Below are 19,603 nucleotides of genomic sequence, written 5' to 3'. Positions count from 1 at the left end.
CCACATTACCGTGCGCATCAAATAATAGAGGCTTTATTTTTGTTGCCGTTCTATAAGAATTCCCCCTTGTTCTGCCAACAATTTCCTCCAAAAGAGAACGAGGTGGCCAACGTATGGGTTGTACAGAGCATTTCATGTGCAGCAGCTGTGAAAAGGGTTGAGAACTTGAATGGTGCACCAGAGGAATCGAGTCCGAGGTAGTTGATAGGCCTACACTGCAGGATGCAGGGGTTGCCTTTCACCAGCAGGATCCTGACATTTTAAAGGTTAAGAAGGTGGACGTTGTGGCATTTATAGCTGTGGTAATTAATGACACTGCCAAGGTGGACAGAAAGTCCAGGAAGATAGAAATCCTAGTGATTGCTGCTGAGCGGTTCCGTGCGCTGAAAGATTTCACAGCAAAGGAGTTACATGGAATATTGGCTAAAGCAGTCCCATCCTCTCAGGTCCTAGAGCCTGTGGGAGTTTTGTTTGTTTTGGCAATGTAAAATTTTATTAGGGCGGATGAAGTTAGTATCACTTACGTATGGATAAAAAAAAAACAGGGTTTCAAACCGTCCAGTTGATTGCGACAATAGACCGTTTTGTGTGCAGTCCACCATAAACTCCAAAGAAGAAGCAGCCAACTTGGGCGCATCGCCCATGGCGCAGGTTCCAAAGACACGCGAGATCTCGGCGCCATTTTGATAAATCAGCGAGAGTTGCGGGAATATTTCTAAATTAGCTTGCTAACTCTGTGTGCGCCGTTCACGATTGATTTAGATAATAGATAGCTTGATATTTTTACAGCCCTTTGTTATATACAGTTACACGGCTTTTTTTCCAGTTAGCTAGCTAGGTAAGTAGTAATCTTCGGATGTCGGGGGATAATATGTCGGGCGGCGGGAGCGTGGTTCGTGGCCCAGCGGGAAACAACGACTGTCGGATCTACGTGGGTAACCTGCCGCCTGATATTCGCACTAAAGACGTGGAGGACGTGTTCTACAAGTACGGAGCGATCCGGGATATCGACTTGAAGAACCGGAGAGGAGGACCGCCGTTCGCTTTCGTGGAATTCGAGGACCCCAGGTAGCTAGTTAACGATGCTAACGTTAGCCGCTTTTACAACTCTAACAGCTCGGCGGCAGGTTGCCTAGCCGTTAACAGTGTTGGGCCAGTAACCGGGAAGGTTAGTTCATTGTGGAAGGTTAGTTCATTATGTGGGTCGCTAAATTACTTAATATGTAAAAGTAAACGGCCCTAGTTAGCTTCCTCCCACAACAAGGGGTTCTGTATCAGCCCATGCAATTAACATACTGTCTGTTGGGACACTGGGCTGACAGAAAATGATCACACTACTATATCCGATTAAACTCAATGATTTATGATGGTAAATCGTTGAGTTTAGTCTGCTGGTATCGGCCAAATGTCCCAGTAGAATCCCATGTTACGGGACGAAACTAGAACAGCCCCAGAAAGATTTTGGTGCTTTAGCAATATAGCTACCTCGTGTTGTGTTAGAGACTGAGGTTAACTGGCAATGCGCGAGGAACCATCCTATTAATGTTCAATAGCAGAGGGGCCGTGGACCTTTGGGAGGCGGTGAAACAAGTTCAACTTTAACCCTTTATTCAAATCGGTATGGGCGAGGGGACGGTGTAAATTTATACTGTTACACCAGCAGATACCGCTGGGCGATGACCAATCACATTGAGGGGTTCCCATGACGAATTTGGCAGCATGGGACTCAGTAGTGTAGCTTTATCATGACGGGCCCCTATCACCACCCATATTTCCCATAAAATTAAAATAATTTTGTTGGTAAGGCTGTGCAGCACGTGGTCAGAAATTAACCCGTGTAAATCCATCAGCACCACGGAAAGCACAAAGCGGTAAAAAAAACACCCTATTTGATCTGCAAATAATAGGCAATAGCCTATATTATAAAACATAAATATAAAGATCAATCTCTTGACAGAAACACAGCTAATGACCCAGTACATGTTCCCCGATGTTATGCATGGAGGCAAAACTGACATACCGGTATTTCAAACGAGTACCTCCTGCAGAGGGCCTGTAGCAAAAACATCAGCAAATCAATGAAGTGGAGCATTCAAACAGATTGCTTAGATGGCAGCATGCCTTTAAACAGTATATGATGTGTATGTGCTTAGTATTATTCTTAAAGCCTAGTTAAATTAATTGGCTATGATGACAATGGAATGGCTCAGCAGCCCTGCACCAGAACATGGTTTCCAAAGACAGATCCAGCATAGTCGTAGATTGACAAGAAATGTAAATTCATCTCAATAAACCTTGATTCATATAGGCTGTCTGGGTAGCATGTCCTGTAAAAATAAAAGCTTAATCACTCATTTGATTGGTATTCAACGGGCCTTCCGCTCTCCATGGTCCTGATGTTTTCAATGGACAGAATGGCCAAACCACTGTCTCTCCTGTCCCATGCTGCTACTCAGGTATGATTTAATTATCTTCAGTTTGGGAAAAGAGTGCTCGGCACTGGCTCCCATTACAGGCAGTCATAAAAAGGAGCATCGCTGTAACCACTTCCCCAAATGTAGCAGTGACTGAATTGTAATCCACAATGAGCATCTTGGCCAGGTTTTTCACTGTAGTGTGCTTTGCTATTTCCTTCTTAAAACAGGCCCTGAAATAAAGTAATTTGCCAGGGAAGCTTGCTGATATACAGTTCCTTGCAAAAGTATTTCATTTTTTTCTTCTTCATTTAACCAGGTAGGCCAGTTGAGAACGAGTTCTCATTTACAACTGCGACCTGGCCAAGATAAAGCAAAGCAGTGCGACAAGAACACAGAGTTGCACATAAACAAATGTACAGTCAATCACACATTAGAAAATAAAAATATAAAAAATCTGTGTTCAGTGTGTGCAAATGTAGAAGAGTAGGAAGGGGAGGTAAGGCAATAAATAGGCCATAGAGGCAAAATAATTACAATTTATCATTAATACTGGAGTGACAGATGTGCAGATGATGATGTGCAAGTAGGGATACTGAGGTGCAAGAGGGTAATAATAATAATAATATGGTAAGTAATAATATGGGGGTGAAGTAGTTGGGTGTGCTATTTACAGATTGTCTGTGTACAGGTACAGTGATCGGTAAGCTGCTCAGACAGCTGATGCTTAAGGTTAGAAAGGGAGATATAAGACTCCAGCTTCAGAGATTTTTGCGATTCGTTCCAGTCATTGGTATTCACCCCCCTTGTCGTTTTTCCTATTTTGTTGCATTACAATCTTTAATTTAAATTGTTTTTTTATTTGGATTTCATGTAATGGACATACACAAAATAGTCCAAATTGGTCAAGGGAAATGAAAAAAATTACTTGTTTAAAAAAATTATAACTGGAAAAGTGGTGGGTGCATATGTATTCACCCCCTTTTCTATGAAGCCCCCTAAATAAGATCTGGTGTAACCAATTACCCTCAGAAGTCACATAATTAGTTAAATAAAGTCCACCTGTGTGCAATCTAAGTGTCACATGATCTCAGTATATATACACCGGTTCTGAAAGGCCCCAGAGTCTGCAACACCACGAAGCAAGCGGCGGCACTATGAAGACAAAGGAGCTCTCCAAACACGTCAGGGGCAAAGTTGTGGAGAAGTATAGATCAGGGTTGGGTTATAAAAAATATCAGGAACGTTGAACATCTGACAAGCATCATAAATCCATCGTTAAAAAATGGAAAGAATATGGCACCACAACAAACCTGTCAAGAGAGGGCCGCCCACCAAAACTCACGGACCTGGCAAGGAGGGCATTAATCAGAGGCAACAAAGAGACCAAAGATAACCCTGAAGGAGCTGCAAAGCTCCACAGTTTAGATTGGAGTATCTGTCCATAGGACCACTTTAAGCCGTACGCTCCACAGTGCTGGGCTTTACAGAAGAGTGGCAAGAAAAAAATAAGCAAACACGTTTGGTGTTCGCCAAAAGGCATATGGGAGACTCCCCAAAGATATGGAAGAAGGTACTCTGGTCAGATGAGACTAAAATTGAGCTTTTTGGCCATCAAGGAAAATGCTATGTCTGACGCAAACCCAACACCTCTCATCACACGAGAACACCATCCCCACAGTGAAGAGTGGTGGCAGCAGCATGGTGTGGGGATATTTTCCACCAGCAGGGACTGGGAAACTGGTCAGAATTGAAGGAATGATGGATGACGCTAAATACAGGGAAATTCTTGAAGGAAACCTGTTTCAGTCTTTCAGAGATTTGAGACTGGGGTGGAGGTTCACCATCCAGCAGGACAAGACCCTAAGGGTACTGCTAAATTAACACTTGAGTGGTTTAAGGGAAACATTTATGTCTTGGAATGGCCTAGTCATGTCTTAATCCAATTGAGAATCTGTGGTATGACTTAAAGATTGCTGTACACAAGCGGAACCCATCCAACTTGAAGGAGCTGGAGCAGTTTTGCCTTGAAGAATGGGCAAAAATTCCAGTGGTAAGATGTGCCAAGCTTATTGCCAATCTATTTTAATTCCAGGTTGTAAGGCAACAATATAGGAAAAATGCCAAGGGGGGTGAATACTTTTGTAAACCACTGTATCTGCTGTAATGTTCAGCCAGCCGGCTGGCGGTCTCGTAGAGCGCATCATCATCTGCGTTGGCCAGGGTAGTAGGATGGATGGAGTCAAACAGACTCAATGTTGCCTGCAGACTTTTAAATCTGTTTGACAGCTGGTGGATCAGGATGTCAAGGTTTGCATTAAAGACGTTGACTATTAAACAGTCGCCCGTCCTCCCATATCTCATCAAAATGATGCCTCGCCTTCTCAGAGTCTCTTCAAATGCGTTCTGAGCTCCCCATTTGTCGTCAAGGGTCTTTGCCAGGTTAAGATATGTGCATTGCGCAGCGCACAAAACGCATCAACGGCAAGCGGCTCTTTTTTCAGACATTCTGGCCTGCACACCCTAGACCCCGCTCATGTTAGCCGCTCCATCATACCCCTACCCAGGTCATTTAGAAATATCCAGCCCGTTATCCTCTATGCTGCCCAGGACATTTAGAAATATCCAGCCTGCTATCCTCTATGCTGCCCAGGACATTTAGAAATATCCAGCCTGCTATCCTTTATGCTGCCCAGGACATTTAGAAATATCCAGCCTGCTATCCTCTATGCTGCCCAGGACATTTAGAAATATCCAGCCTGCTATCCTCTATGCTGCCCAGGACATTTAGAAATATCCAGCCTGCTATCCTCTATGCTGCCCAGGACATTTAGAAATATCCAGCCTGCTATCCTCTATGCTGCCCAGGACATTTAGAAATATCCAGCCTGCTATCCTTTATGCTGCCCAGGACATTTAGAAATATCCAGCCTGCTATCCTCTATGCTGCCCAGGACATTTAGAAATATCCAGCCTGCTATCCTTTATGCTGCCCAGTACATTTAGAAATATCCGGCCTGCTATCCTCTATGCTGCCCAGGACATTTAGAAATATCCAGCTATCATCTATGCTGCCCAGGACATTTAGAAATATCCAGCCTGCTATCCTCTATGCTGCCCAGGACATTTAGAAATATCCAGCCTGCTATCCTCTATGCTGCCCAGGACATTTAGAAATATCCAGCTATCCTCTGCTGCCCAGGACATTTAGAAATATCCAGCTATCATCTATGCTGCCCAGGATTTTATGTTGAAGCTCAGCTGTTGATGTGTCAGCAGTCTCCAGAAATCCCCGAAACGACTCTGTGATGGTCAGATCTGTGGCGACATTATTTGCACTATCACTCTCACATAGCGATAAACTCGGCTGAACTGGTCTACTTTGGATACGTCTGGTGTCCATAATTTTTAGAATAAAATGGGGCTTCCTGCATCTCCCTGAATGTCACACTTCACTCGCTCGGCTAAGATATAAATCAGCTCTTTCAGAACTAGGTCGTAAAATGACAGCAGTTCAATTATACTTACAATATTCTCACTGTTGACCTGCCCCAGCTTTTCACAGTGCTCTCTGAACACTAAATTACATGATGCAAGTGTGAAAGTTACATTAACTATGCGCTCCAACACCTGTTGCCAGGGATTTTCTGCATTACGCACGCCTCTCCATTTCTGCGTCAATAGTGACATTGAGCTTCCATTGCTCATATACCAAACAGGCACCCATGTGAATCTGGGATGTCTCATGACATGCTATTTTGGATATTAGATGGCGCCAATCTCTCACCCCATTCACCCACTCATCAGAGAAGAAAAGATCACTCCGATCTCCAAACAGCCAGTAAGGATCACAATACGCGCAATCAAGCTTGTCTGAATAACAGCCATGTACGTGGTAATTAGATTCCAGCCTTTCGTCATGGGAATGGGCCAGTAGGCTTACACGAGCCTAATGCAATAACGTGCCGTTTAACTTCTGCTTCCACATTTGTTGCATAATGCCCCCTGTCAGTTGGATAGGTAAAAAGGCCGTCGGTCCCATTCCACCTGTTTCTTCAGCCGTCACGATTCTATCCTCTCCCTGCTCCTCTTCCTCCCCACCCGGCCCGGGGATGTCGGGCCTGACTTGTGCTCAGGGTCGTATCCGCCGATACCTGACAACCTGTATCCTCCTCTGTCAAAGTTGCTTCTTCTGGCACGATGGAACAACTTGGCCTTGGCTCACTTGACCCGCTAAAAGCTGCTGCTGGCGATGATAAACCTACATCCTCTTCTGGTCCTGCTACATTGCTTGTGCTGATAAACCTACATCATCTTCTGGTCCTGCTACATTGCTTGTGCTGATAAACCTACATCCTCTTCTGGTCCCGCTACATTGCTTGTGCTGATTAACCTACATCCTCTTCTGGTCCCGCTACATTGCTTGCGCTGATAAACCTACATCCTCTTCTGGTCCCGCTACATTGCTTATGCTGATAAACCTACATCCTCTTCTGGTCCCGCTACATTGCTGGCGATGATAAATCTACATCCTCTTCTGGTCCCACTACATTGCTTGTGCTGATAAATCTACGTCCTCTTCTGGTTCCCGCTACATTGCTGGCGATGATAAACCTACATCCTCTTCTGGTCCTGCTACATTTCTTGTTTTAGCAATGGCTGCACTTGAACTGCGTTTGAAAAAGGAATCTAATTTCACTAATATTGATACCACTTTTGCTTTCTCATTTTTGGCCTTCCTCTTTTGGGTGCCACTTTTATGTTGATACATTGCAGATTTTTACATCAGTAATTTTCTATTCTTGACTTTCTCTATTTTTTTTCCCGGCTGTTGTCTCTTGATAGCTAGCTCAACTGTTGCTTAAAACGATGACAGAAACAATAACACTTTGGAGAGTATTTGCACAATGAATTCCAGAATGCATTTCATTATCTTAACATGGTATTAAAACTATTGAATATTATGATTTTATTTAGCAAATTCATTTGATTTATTGTCATCAATACACTAAAATATCATGCTGACTTATGTAGTGACAGAAAAAACATTTTGTTGGTGAAACCATCAGTGGGATCATTTATCATATAGCCTAGGTTAAGCACCTGCTGAAGCTACGCCACTGATTGGATCCAAGGCTCGAGACTTTATTCAGCAAAGATGTCCAGCAACAACACTGGGATGGAAGCAAATGTAAGTAATTATAACGTCATACTGATCATGCAAAAAATGTACAGTTGAGAGGAATATGTTAGTTAATGTAGAGACAAATGATTATGCATGTTTTTTTTGGTCATTAAGTAAATTGACAAAAATCGCTATTTTAAAAAGCTAGCTGATTAGCTAACATTAGCCAGCTAGCTTGGTAGCTTTAACGCTGGGCGATAACCAACCACAGTGGTTGGCGTAGGAGTCCTCCTAGAATGTATTCCGTTCTGTTAAAAATATAAAGTTTAGTTTCATCAATCAACATTACGTTATTTCAATGTGTGTCCATCGCTAGCTTTAACAAGAGCAATGGATGAGAAATGGATCATTGCTGTGATGGGGTTCCCAGAACTCTGGTGGCACCCTTTTTATCTGTAGAGAGGCAAACGGAATGCAGTGTGGAGGAATGTGGCGGAAGTCATTGGTGTCCCTGGTGGGTTTCATAAAATATCATAATGTTTATGTCAATATTAAATATAATGTCAATATTAGCTAGCTGTCTAGCTAGATGGCTGGCAAGCTAACTAGCTATAAACTTCAGCTAGCATAGCCGATTTTATTGACTTTAAGACACTCTGAATGGCGTCAATGAAGCCTATGGATTGAGTAGAATATAATGTAACTTTATGGTGCCAAGGATGCAAGTCGTATATAACTACATGTAGTTGTTACCAAGCATGAGTTCCCCACATTGTAGTCTATATAATATATTCACTGATCATGTAGTCTATTCTCTGTGTTACATGCCGTTGAGTTTCAGATATCACCTTGCATTTACATTTCATTCTTCTGTGAGAACATATGATCAATCTATTACCATAATAAGATTAATTTAGATCATATAATACACCTGGTAAAATATACAGTAAATACAATTTGATAATGTTATAGTGACATTAAATTAATTGTGTTTTTCACCAGTTTTCATTAGAGGAATTTTGCAGGAGAAAGTGGAAGAACCTCAGGGACACTTTTGTCAAGGAAAGAAACGAGGAGAAGGAGTGGGGCAGGAGCAGTGCAACACCGGTCATGGCGCTTCATGGCTGTCATGAGTTTACTCAACCCCTTTCTTGAGTCCCGCCACACCACTTCCATCATGGCTGAAGGGGTAAGGGGAGCAACTGACAGCCTTGGAGCTCCAGGAGAAGGACAGGGAGAGAAGTAGCAGCGGCAGGAAGAAGAGGAGGAGTAGCAGCGGCAGGAAGAAGAGGAGGAGGAGGAGGAGGAGCGGCAGGAGGAGGAGGAGCGGCAGGAGGAGGAGGAGCGGCAGGAGGAGGAGGAGCGGCAGGAGGAGGAGCAGCGGTGGCAGGAGGAGGAGGAGGAGCAGCGGCGGCAGGAGGAGGAGGAGCAGCGGCAGGAGGAGGAGCAGCGGCGGCAGGAGGAGGAGGAGCAGCGGCGGCAGGAGGAGGAGGAGCAGAGGCGGCAGGAGGAGGAGCAGAGGCGGCAGGAGGAGGAGGAGCAGGAGGAGGAGCAGCAGAGGCAGGAGGAGGAGCAGCAGAGGCAGGAGGAGGAGCAGCAGCGGCAGGAGGGGGAGCAGCGGCAGGAGGAGGAGGAAGAGGAGGAGGAGCGGCAGGAAGAGGAGCAGGAGCGGCAGGAGGAGGAGGAGCGGCAGGAGGAGGAGGAGGAGCGGCAGGAGGAGGAGGAGCGGCAGGAGGAGGAGGAGCGGCGGCGGCAGGAAGAGGAGGGGCAGCAGCGGCAGCAAGAGGAGGAGCAGCGGCAGCAAGAGGAGGAGCAGCAGCAGCGGCAGGAGGAGGAGCAGCAGCAGCGGCAGGAGGAGGAGGAGCGCCAGGAAGAGAAGTAGCAGCTGCAGGAGGAAAAGGAGGAGGAGGAGCGAGAGGAGGAGGAGCGTCAGGAAGAGGAGGAGAAGTAGCAGCAGTAGGAACGGCAGGAAGAGAAGTAGCAGCTGCAGGAGGAAAAGGAGGAGGAGCGAGAGAAGGAGGAGCGTCAGGAAGAGGAGGAGAAGTAGCAGCAGTAGGAATGGCAGGAAGAGAAGTAGCAGCTGCAGGAGGAAAAGGAGGAGGAGTGGCAAAGAGAAAATGCGGGAGAGACGGAGGAGAAGCCTCAGCATCAGAGACGAGAAGTGATGGAAGTGGTCAACCACAAGCAACTCTGTGCTCCCTCCCAGTGCTGAGCCACAAGCCTCTGTAAAGAAACCAATGACTCTTTTTGAGAAGAGCTTGTAGTAGCAAGGAAGGCATCAGATGGTCCACCGTCACCACCACCCACCCAGGCCTGTCTGGATGAGGACAAGCTTTAAAAAAACTTACTCCCATCCATGAAAAGCGTGACCATTGTCAAAAAAGCAGCCGTCATGTTCCACACCCATAGAATGTTTGCTGAGGGTAATGGTTACAGAATCAATGTTAGTTTAAAGAACCTTTCGTTGTACATAGTGTTGTCTGGCACAAGTTGTTGCCAGGGAACCGCACCCTCCTTGGAGAAGTAGGATGTGAAGGTGTCCCGAAAACGGATGGTCTCCCGGGCAGCGTTGTTGGCCCCCAACGGATGGTCTCCCGGGCAGCGTTGTTGGCCTCATCCTGGCAACATCCTGCAGAGCAGCAGACTTTTTCTCTGAAATATAAAATATATTTTGATTTGTTTAACAGGTGTGGAGTTGGTGTGTCCTTGCTTTTGACTGGTACTGTGTGTGCATGAAATGTACAGTATGGAAAACATGTCTAAGTCAGTGGAATAAACCTAGTAAGTATGGAACCTAGTAATGAATGGATTGGCAAGATTTTGGTACTGTCAACCTTCGAAGGTTAGTAGGAAAGTTAATATTTAAACCACTTAAATACAGCGCATTCGGAAAGTTTTCAGACCACTTCTTTTTTTTCTTTTTTCCACACTTTTATTTGACCAGGTAAGCTAGTTGAGAACAAGTTCTCATTTGTAACTGAGACCTGGCCAAGATAAAGTCCCCCCTTATCTCAGCTCGCTGGTCACCATAGCATCTCCCACCTGTAGCACACGCTCCAGCAGGTATATCTCTCTAGTCACCCCCAAAACCAATTCTTTCTTTGGCCGCCTCTCTTTCCAGTTCTCTGCTGCCAATGACTGGAACGAACTACAAAAATCTCTGAAACTGGAAACACTTATCTCCCTCACTAGCTTTAAGCACCAACTGTCAGAGCAGCTCACAGATTACTGCACCTGTACATAGCCCACCTATAATTTAGCCCTATCAACTACCTCTTTCCCAACTGTATTTAATTTATTTATTTATTTTGCTCCTTTGCACCCCATTATTTTTATTTCTACTTTGCACATTCTTCCATTGCAAAACTACCATTCCAGTGTTTTACTTGCTATATTGTATTTACCTTGCCACCAAGGCCTTTTTGCCTTTACCTCCCTTCTCACCTCATTTGCTCACATTGTATATAGACTTGTTTATACTTTATTATTGACTGTATGTTTGTTTTACTCCATGTGTAACTCTGTGTTGTTGTATCTGTCGAACTGCTTTGCTTTATCTTGGCCAGGTCGCAATTGTAAATGAGAACTTGTTCTCAACTTGCCTACCTGGTTAAATAAAGGTAAAAAAAAATAAAGCATAGCAGTTCGACACAAACAACAACACAGAGTTACACATGGAATAAACAAAACATACAGTCAATAATACAATAGAAAAAAAGAGTGCAAATTAGGTCAAATAAGGGAGTTAAGGCAATAAATAGGCCATGGTGGCGAAGTAATTACAATATGGCAATTAAACACTGAAATTGAAGATGAATGTGCAAGTAGAGATACTGTGGTGCAAAATGAGCTAAATAAATAAATACAGTATGGGGGTGAGGTAGATAGATAGGCTATGAACAGGTGCAGTGATCTGAGCTGCTCTGATAGCTGGTTTTTAAAGTTAGTGAGGGAGATGGGAATCTCCAGCTTCAGTGATTTTTGCAGTTCGTTCCAGTCAGTGGCAGCGAGCTGAGATAGGGCGGAGCTTTACCTAGCAGAGACTTGTAGATAACCTGTAGCCAGTGGGTTTGGCGACGAGTATGAAGCAAGGGCCAGCCAACGAGAGCATATAGGTCGCAGTGGTGAGTAGTGTTTGGGGCTTTAGTGGCAAAACGATTGGCACTGTGATAGACTTCATCCAGTTTGCTGAGTAGAGTGTTGGAGGCTACTTTATAGATGACATCGCCGAAGTCAAGGATTGGTAGGATGGTCAGTTTTACGAGGGTATGTTTGGCAGCATGAGTGAAGGAAGCTTTGTTGCGAAATAAGAAGCCGATTCTAGATTTAATTTTTGATTGGAGATGCTTAATGTGAGTCTGGAAGGAGAGTTTACAGTCTAGCCAGACACCTAGGTATTTGTAGTTATCCAGGTATTCAGAGTCCGAGCCGTCCAGAGTAGTGATGCTGGATGGGCGGGCAGGTGCAGGCAATGATCGGTTGAATAGCATGCATATAGTTTTATTTGCGTTTAAGAGCAGTTGGAGGCCACGGAAGGAGTGTTGTATGACATTGAAGCTCGTCTGGAGGTTAGTTAACACAGTGTCCAAGGAGGGGCCAGAAGTATACAGAATGGTGTTGCCTGCGTAGAGGTGGATCAGAGAATCACCAGCAGCAAGAGCGACATCATTGATATATACAGAGAAGAGAGTCGGCCCGAGAATTAAAACCTGTGGCACCCCCATAGAGACTGCCAGAGGTCCGGACAACAGGCCCTCCGATTTGACACACAGCTCTATCAGAGAAGTAGTTGGTGAACCAGGCGAGGCAATCAATAAGAATGTGGTGATTTGACAGAGTCGAAAGCCTTGGCCAGGTCGATGAATACAGCTGCACAGTATTCGGTTATGATATCGTTAAGGACCTTGAGCGTCGCTGAGGTGCACCCATGACCAGCTCGGAAACCAGATTGCATAGCGGAGAAGGTACGATGTGATTCAAAATGGTCAGTAATCTGTTTGTTAACTTGGCTTTCGAAGACCTTAGAGATGCAGGGTAGGATAGATATAGGTCTGTAGCAGTTTGGGTCTAGTGTCTCCCCATTCGAAGATGGGGATGACCGCGGCAGCTTTCCAATCTTTGGGAATCTCAGACGATACGAAAGAGAGGTTGAACAAGCTAGTAATAGGGCTTGCAACAATTTTGGCAGATAATTTTAGAAAGAGAGGGTTAGCCCGGCTGATTTGTAGGGGTCCAGATTTCTCCTTTACCACATTTTGTTGCGTTACAGCCTTATTCTAAAATTGATCAAATAAAACATTTTCATCAATCTACACACACTACCCCATAATGACAAAGTGAAAAACAGGTTATTAGATTTTTGCAAATTTAAACTGTCAACTCTGGGCCCTTTTTATAGACGGGTGTGTGCTTTTCCAAATCATGTCCAATCAATTGAATTTACCACAGGTGGACTCCAAGTTGCAGAAACATCTCAAGGATGACCAATGGAAACAGGATGCACCTGAGCGCAATTTCAAGTCTCATAGAAAAGGGTATTCAGACTTATCTAAATAAGGTGTTTCTGTTTTGCAGGTTTTATTAGTTTGCAAACATTTCTAAAAACCTGTTTATGGGGTATGTTGATGCCATTATGGGGTGTGGTGATGCCATTATGGGGTGTATGGTGTGTAGTATGATGAGGAAAATTTATTTGATCAATTTTAGAATACAGCTGTAACGTAACAATGTGGAAAAGGGTAAGGGTTCTGAATACTTTCCGAATGCTCTGTACATGCTTTTATTTGGGTTTCCATGCAAAGCACATGATTTGATGTTTCTTTAAACCTGCAGCTAGTTACTTGAAATGAGACACATAATCATACCAAAACATGTTTCAACAGTTGAATTCACTGGCAGAGATTGAAGGTGCCAACAAATGTTATAGTCATCATAAGAATGTTTTACTGTCATGTACAAAAAATCTGCTCCTCCCTCGACGGGGCTCGATCAACTTCACGTTTTTGGGCATTGGCCCACCACCTACTGGTCCGGTCCACAGAGAGACTGGTGGTAAACTGGTCACCTACTGGTCCGGTCCACAGAGAGACTGGTGGTAAACTGGTCACCTACTGGTCCGGTCCACAGAGAGACTGGTGGTAAACTGGTCACCTACTGGTCCGGTCCACAGAGAGACTGGTGGTAATCTGGTCACCTACTGGTCCGGTCCACAGAGAGACTGGTGGTAAACTGGTCACCTACTGGTCTGGTCAACAGAGTAAAGCAGAAGAACACTGCTGCTCAGCCAAGGCCATATTCAACACCTGTGGAATGTCCTGTTCAGAGGAGCTTACGGTGCAGGCAGAGGGAAGTAGCTAACTGGAACAATCTCAACCTAACTGTGTCTGTGTGTGTCTATCTATTTGTGTGTGTGTCCCAGGGATGCTGATGATGCGGTGCACGGTCGTGATGGTTATGACTACGATGGTTACCGTCTCCGGGTGGAGTTCCCCCGTAGTGGTCGTGGCGGGGGGAGAGGGGGGATGGGCGGTGGAAGGGGCGGGGGTGACGGTGGAGGACCCAGAGGAAGATATGGACCTCCATCACGACGCTCTGAGTACCGGGTCATCGTCTCCGGTCAGTGTGTGGCTTAGCTCTGTGTTTGTGTCTGGTTCGACTGTCTGCATGGTGGTCTCTCCCCTAGCGGTAGCTGGCAGGACCCCGTCTTTACTGTGCTGTCCTCCTCCCTCCTCTCCAGGTCTCCTGTCTTTACTGTGTTGCCCCTCTACCACCTCCTCCTCCCTCCTCTCCAGGTCTCCTCCTGTCTTTACTGTGCTGTCCTCCTCTCCAGGTCTCCTCCTGTCTTTACTGTGCTGTCCTCCTCTCCAGGTCTCCTCCTGTCTTTACTGTGTTGCCCCTCTACCACCTCCTCCTCCCTCTCCAGGTCTCCCCTCTAGTGGTAGCTGGCAGGACCTAAAGGACCACATGCGCGAGGCAGGTGATGTATGTTACGCTGACGTGTTCCGGGACGGTACCGGCGTGGTGGAGTTCGTACGCAAGGAGGACATGACCTACGCTGTCCGCAAGCTGGACAACACCAAGTTCCGCTCCCACGAGGTAGGTCAAGGGTTAGAGGTCGGGTTGGGCTGGAATCCAAGGAATAAGACATGGTCTGTGTCCCAGAAGGCATCCTGTTCTCTAAGTCAGGGATCATCAACAAATTACAAATCATTTGTAGTCTGTAAATTGACTGCTAGAAACACATACCTATATTACATTTGGGTAACACTTTACTTGACACCCAGCATATAACACTGTTATAACCATGTCATATGTCATAACGGTTAACAGCTTGTCATAACCTGTTTTATAATATGATCATAACACTGTCATGACATATATTTACACCTGCCGTGACATACTGTACATGTCAGAAGTTTGGACACACCTACTCATTCCAGGGTTTTTATTTTATTTTGACTTTTCTATTATTGTAGAATAATAGTGAAGACATCAGAACTATGAAATAACACATGGAATCATGTAGTAACCAAAAAAAGTGTTAACTAAATATATTTTATGTATTTGAGATTCTTCAAATAGCCGCCCTTTGCCTTGATGACAGCTTTGCACACTTGGCATTCTCTAAGTAGGCAAATATTTAGTAGGAAACTACTTTGCCGTTGTTCAAATCAAATGTATTTATATAGCCCTTCGTACATCAGCTGATATCTCAAAGTGCTGTACAGAAACCCAGCCTAAAACCTCAAACAGCAAGCAATGCAGGTGTAGAAGCACGGTGGCTAGGAAAAACTCCCTAGAAAGGCCAAAACCTAGGAAGAAACCTTAAGAGGAACCAGGCTATGTGGGGTGGCCAGTCCTCTTCTGGCTGTGCCGGGTGGAGATTATAACAGAACATGGCCAAGATGTTCAAATGTTCATGAATGACCAGCATGGTCCAATAATAATAATAATAATAATAATAATAATAATAATAATAATAATAATAATAAGGCAGAACAGTTGAAACTGGAGCAGCAGCACAGCCAGGTGGACTGGGGACAGCAAGGAGTCATCATGTCAGGTAGTCCTGAGGCATGGTCCTAGGGCGCAGGTCCTCCGAGAGAGAGAAAGAAAGAGAGAATTAGAGAGAGCACACTTAAATTCACACAGGACACCGAATAGGACAGGAGAAGTACTCCAGATATAACAAACTGACCCTAGCCCCCCGACACAAACTACTGCAGCATAAATACTGGAGGCTGAGACAGGAGGGGTCAGGAGACACTGTGGCCCCATCCGAGGACACCCCCGGACAGGGCCAAACAGGAAGGATATAACCCCACCCACTTTGCCAAAGCACAGCCCCCACACCACTAGAGGGATATATTCAACCACCAACTTACCATCCTGAGACAAGGCTGAGTGGGTTGAGTCACTGACAAAGATCTCTGCCACGGCACAACCCACGGGGGGGGGGGGGGGGGCGCCAACCCAGACAGGATGATCACAACCATCAGTGACTCAACCCACTCAGGTGACACACCCCTCCCAGGGACGGTATGAGAGAGCCCCAATAAGCCAATAAGCCAGTGACTCAGCCCCTGTAATAGGGTTAGAGGCAGAGAATCCCAGTGGAAAGAGGGGAACCGGCCAGGCAGAGACAACAAGGGCGGTTCGTTGCTCCAGAGCCTTTCCGTTCACCTTCCCACTCCTGGGCCAGACTACACTCAATCATATGACCCACTGAAGAGATGAGTCTTCAGTAAAGACTTAAAGGTTGAGACCGAGTTTGCGTCTCTGACATGGGTAGGCAGACCGTTCCATAAAAATTGAGCTCTATAGGAGAAGGCCCTGCCTCCAGCTGTTTGCTTAGAAATTCTAGGGACAATTAGGAGGCCTGCGTCTTGTGACCGTAGCGTACGTGTAGGTATGTACCCCAGGACCAAATCAGAGAGATAGGTAGGAGCAAGCCCATGTAATGCTTTGTAGGTTAGCAGTAAAACCTTGAAATCAGCCCTTGCTTTGACAGGAAGCCAGTGTAGGGAGGCTAGCACTGGAGTAATATGATCAAATTTTTTGGTTCTAGTCAGGATTCTAGCAGCCGTATTTAGCACTAACTGAAGTTTATTTAGTGCTTTATCCGGGTAGCCGGAAAGTAGAGCATTGCAGTAGTCTAGCCTAGAAGTGACAAAAGCATGGATTAATTTTTCTGCATCATTTTTGGACAGAAAGTTTCTGATTTTTGCAATGTTACGTAGATGGAAAAAAGCTGTCCTTGAAATGGTCTTGATATATTCTTCAAAAGAGAGATCAGGGTCCAGAGTAACGCTGAGGTCCTTCACAGTTTTATTTGAGACGACTGTACAACCATTAAGATTAATTGTCAAATTCAACAGAAGATCTCTTTGTTTCTTGGGACCTAGAACAAGCATCTCTGTTTTGTCCGAGTTTAAAAGTAGAAAGTTTGCAGCCATCCACTTCCTTATGTCTGAAACACATGCTTCTAGCGAGGGCAATTTTGGGGCTTCACCATGTTTCATTGAAATGTACAGCTAGCTGTGTGTCATCCGCATAGCAGTGAAAGTTAACATTATGTTTTCGAATGACATCCACAAGAGGTAAAATATATAGTGAAAACAATTGTTGTTATCATGTCGTCACATTTACTTTAGGCAGATGGCAATATTGTCAATAGCTAGCAATGTTAACATTAGCTAGCTAAAATCCAGTGTTTTCCCCCAAAATCTGAGCTAGCTAGCTAATGTTATTCTCCATCTCAAGTCATTCTGGCAACATCAAAATTATGACAAAAGATGTTCATACTTTTTTCTAAACAAAAATATATAAACGAAACATTTTCAACGATTTTACTGAGTTACAGTTCATATCAGGAAATCAGTCAATTTAAATAAATAAATTAGGCCTTAATCTATGGATTTCACATGACTGGGCAAGAGCGTAGCCATGGGTGGGCTGGGGGCGTAGGCCCACCCACTGGGGAGGCAGGCCCTGTTTATCAGTGAGTTTTTCAACCCACAAAAGGTGCACCTGTGTAATGATTATGCTATTTAATCAGCTTCTTGATATGCCACACCTGTCAGGTGGATGGATTATCTTGGCAAAGGAGAAATGCTCACTAACAGGGATGTAAACAGATTTGTAAGAAATAATATTTTTGTGCCTATGGAACATTTCTGGTATCTTTTATTTCAGCTCATGAAACATGGGACCAACACTTTACATGTTGCGGTTGTATTTTTGTTCAGTATAATTATTTGCCTTGTTGTGAAATGTTATTGTATTTCCAAGCCACTGTATAAAATGTTCATCAGCGCTCATTGAGGATGCATTGAGTAGCTCAGTTGGGCATCAGTCCTAAAACACATTTTCAAAACTAGAACGTGTGTGTGTGTGTGTGTGTGTGTGTGTGTAGGGAGAGACTGCCTACGTGCGTGTGAAGGTGGATGGACCTCGCAGCCCCAGTTACGGACGCTCCCGCTCTCGTAGCCGTAGCAACGGGCGTAGCAACAGCCGCTCACGCAGCTTCTCACCGCCGCGACGCAGCCGGGCCTCTCCACGCTACTCGCCACGACACTCACGCTCCCGCTCCCGCACCTAGATACACACACCTCCAGGAACCCCAGCCCAGCAGACCCCAGCCCAGGGAGAGGGATGTGAGATCATCAGACCAGGAGACTCAAGACAGACGCCCTCCGGTGGATCTTCTAATGCGTTACATCATTCTACCGTTCTGCTGTTCTTCTTGCCTCGCCTTCCTCTTCTTGTTCTTCTTCCCCTCCCTCTGTTCTTTCATCCCCTTGTTTTTGGTCTAGTTTGCCACAGATGTTATTCTATTTTTTTTTATTCATGATCTCTGTTCTCTTTTGTATCTGCCCCCCCTCCTCCATCTGCCTCTTGTCTCTTTACAGTCCTGCACTCCCATCTCCTTGTCCCCCTCCTATCTCTTCTCTCGCTCCCGCTCCCCACTCTCTTTGTCTTGGTGTTATGGCTGCTGGGGGGTAAGGGAAGGTGTCATGCTGTATGGAGGGATGGGGTGGAAACGGGAAAGAGGGAGGTTTTTTCTTTTGTGTTGATGGAGGGATGGTTTGATTGTGTTCTGATAGGCTTTTGGGACACAGGAACAGAGTCTGAATTGGCTCGGAAACAGGAAACAGTTTATATTAGCATTGACAGGAGGATGAGGAGTCAAATAACCAGCCAATGCTATGACGACAGTCTTTCACCCAAATAGCTTTCCGACCTGTTCATTTTTATGATCCAGTTATAACTGTTAATGAATGTTTTAAAACGGCAGCCTGTACTTTACTGTAAACTCAATACACAAGTTTTTAGCTTTCGCCCTTCCCTCTCCTTCCTTCTCTCTCTCTCCTCTCCTTCCTTGGGTCCCCCCCTCTCTCTCCTTCCTTGGGTCCCCCCTCTCTCTCCTTCCTTGGGTCCCCTCCTCTCTCTCCTTCCTTGGGTCCCCCCCTCTCTCTCTCTCCTTCCTTGGGTCCCCCCCTCTCTCTCCTCCTTCCTTGGGTTACCCCCCTCTCTCTCCTCCTTCCTTGGGTTACCCCCCTCTCTCTCCTCCTTCCTTGGGTTACCCCCCTCTCTCTCCTCCTTCCTTGGGTTACCCCCCTCTCTCTCCTCCTTCCTTGGGTTACCCCCCTCTCTCTCCTCCTTCCTTGGGTTACCCCCCTCTCTCTCCTCCTTCCTTGGGTCCCCCGCTCTCTCTCCTCCTTCCTTCCTTGGGTCCCCCCCTCTCTCTCCTCCTTCCTTCCTTGGGTCCCCCCCTCTCTCTCCTCCTTCCTTCCTTGGGTCCCCCCCTCTCTCTCCTCCTTCCTTCCTTGGGTCCCCCCCTCTCTCTCCTCCTTCCTTCCTTGGGTCCCCCCCTCTCTCTCCTCCTTCCTTCCTTGGGTCCCCACCTCTCTCTCCTCTCCTTCCTTGGGTCCCCTCCTCTCTCCTCTCCTTCCTTGGGTCCCCACCTCTCTCTCCTTATTTCCTCTCCTTCCTCTGGTTTTCTATACACTTGCTTGTCAGAGCATAGCATGCCTCCTTTTCATCCACACTGGTGACAGTTTTT

At 45.6% G+C, this 19,603-nt stretch overlaps 1 protein-coding gene across 1 annotated transcript; it reads left to right on the top strand.

Moving 5' to 3' along the window:
- The first annotated feature begins 392 nt into the window (after nt 1–392).
- Nucleotides 393–18,847, top strand: LOC110533227 (serine/arginine-rich splicing factor 1B). The gene is made up of 4 exons (XM_021617304.2): nt 393–1,068; nt 13,958–14,154; nt 14,462–14,634; nt 17,954–18,847. Exons 1-4 carry the CDS (start codon nt 857–859, stop codon nt 18,137–18,139), a joined length of 768 nt encoding a protein of 255 aa, XP_021472979.1. The 5' UTR covers nt 393–856; the 3' UTR covers nt 18,140–18,847.
- Nucleotides 18,848–19,603: the final 756 nt, after the last annotated feature.

The sequence above is a fragment of the Oncorhynchus mykiss genome, chromosome 10, assembly GCF_013265735.2.
Source record: "Oncorhynchus mykiss isolate Arlee chromosome 10, USDA_OmykA_1.1, whole genome shotgun sequence".
NCBI lineage: Eukaryota > Metazoa > Chordata > Actinopteri > Salmoniformes > Salmonidae > Oncorhynchus > Oncorhynchus mykiss.
This window is presented reverse-complemented; position numbering and strand designations above follow the sequence as displayed.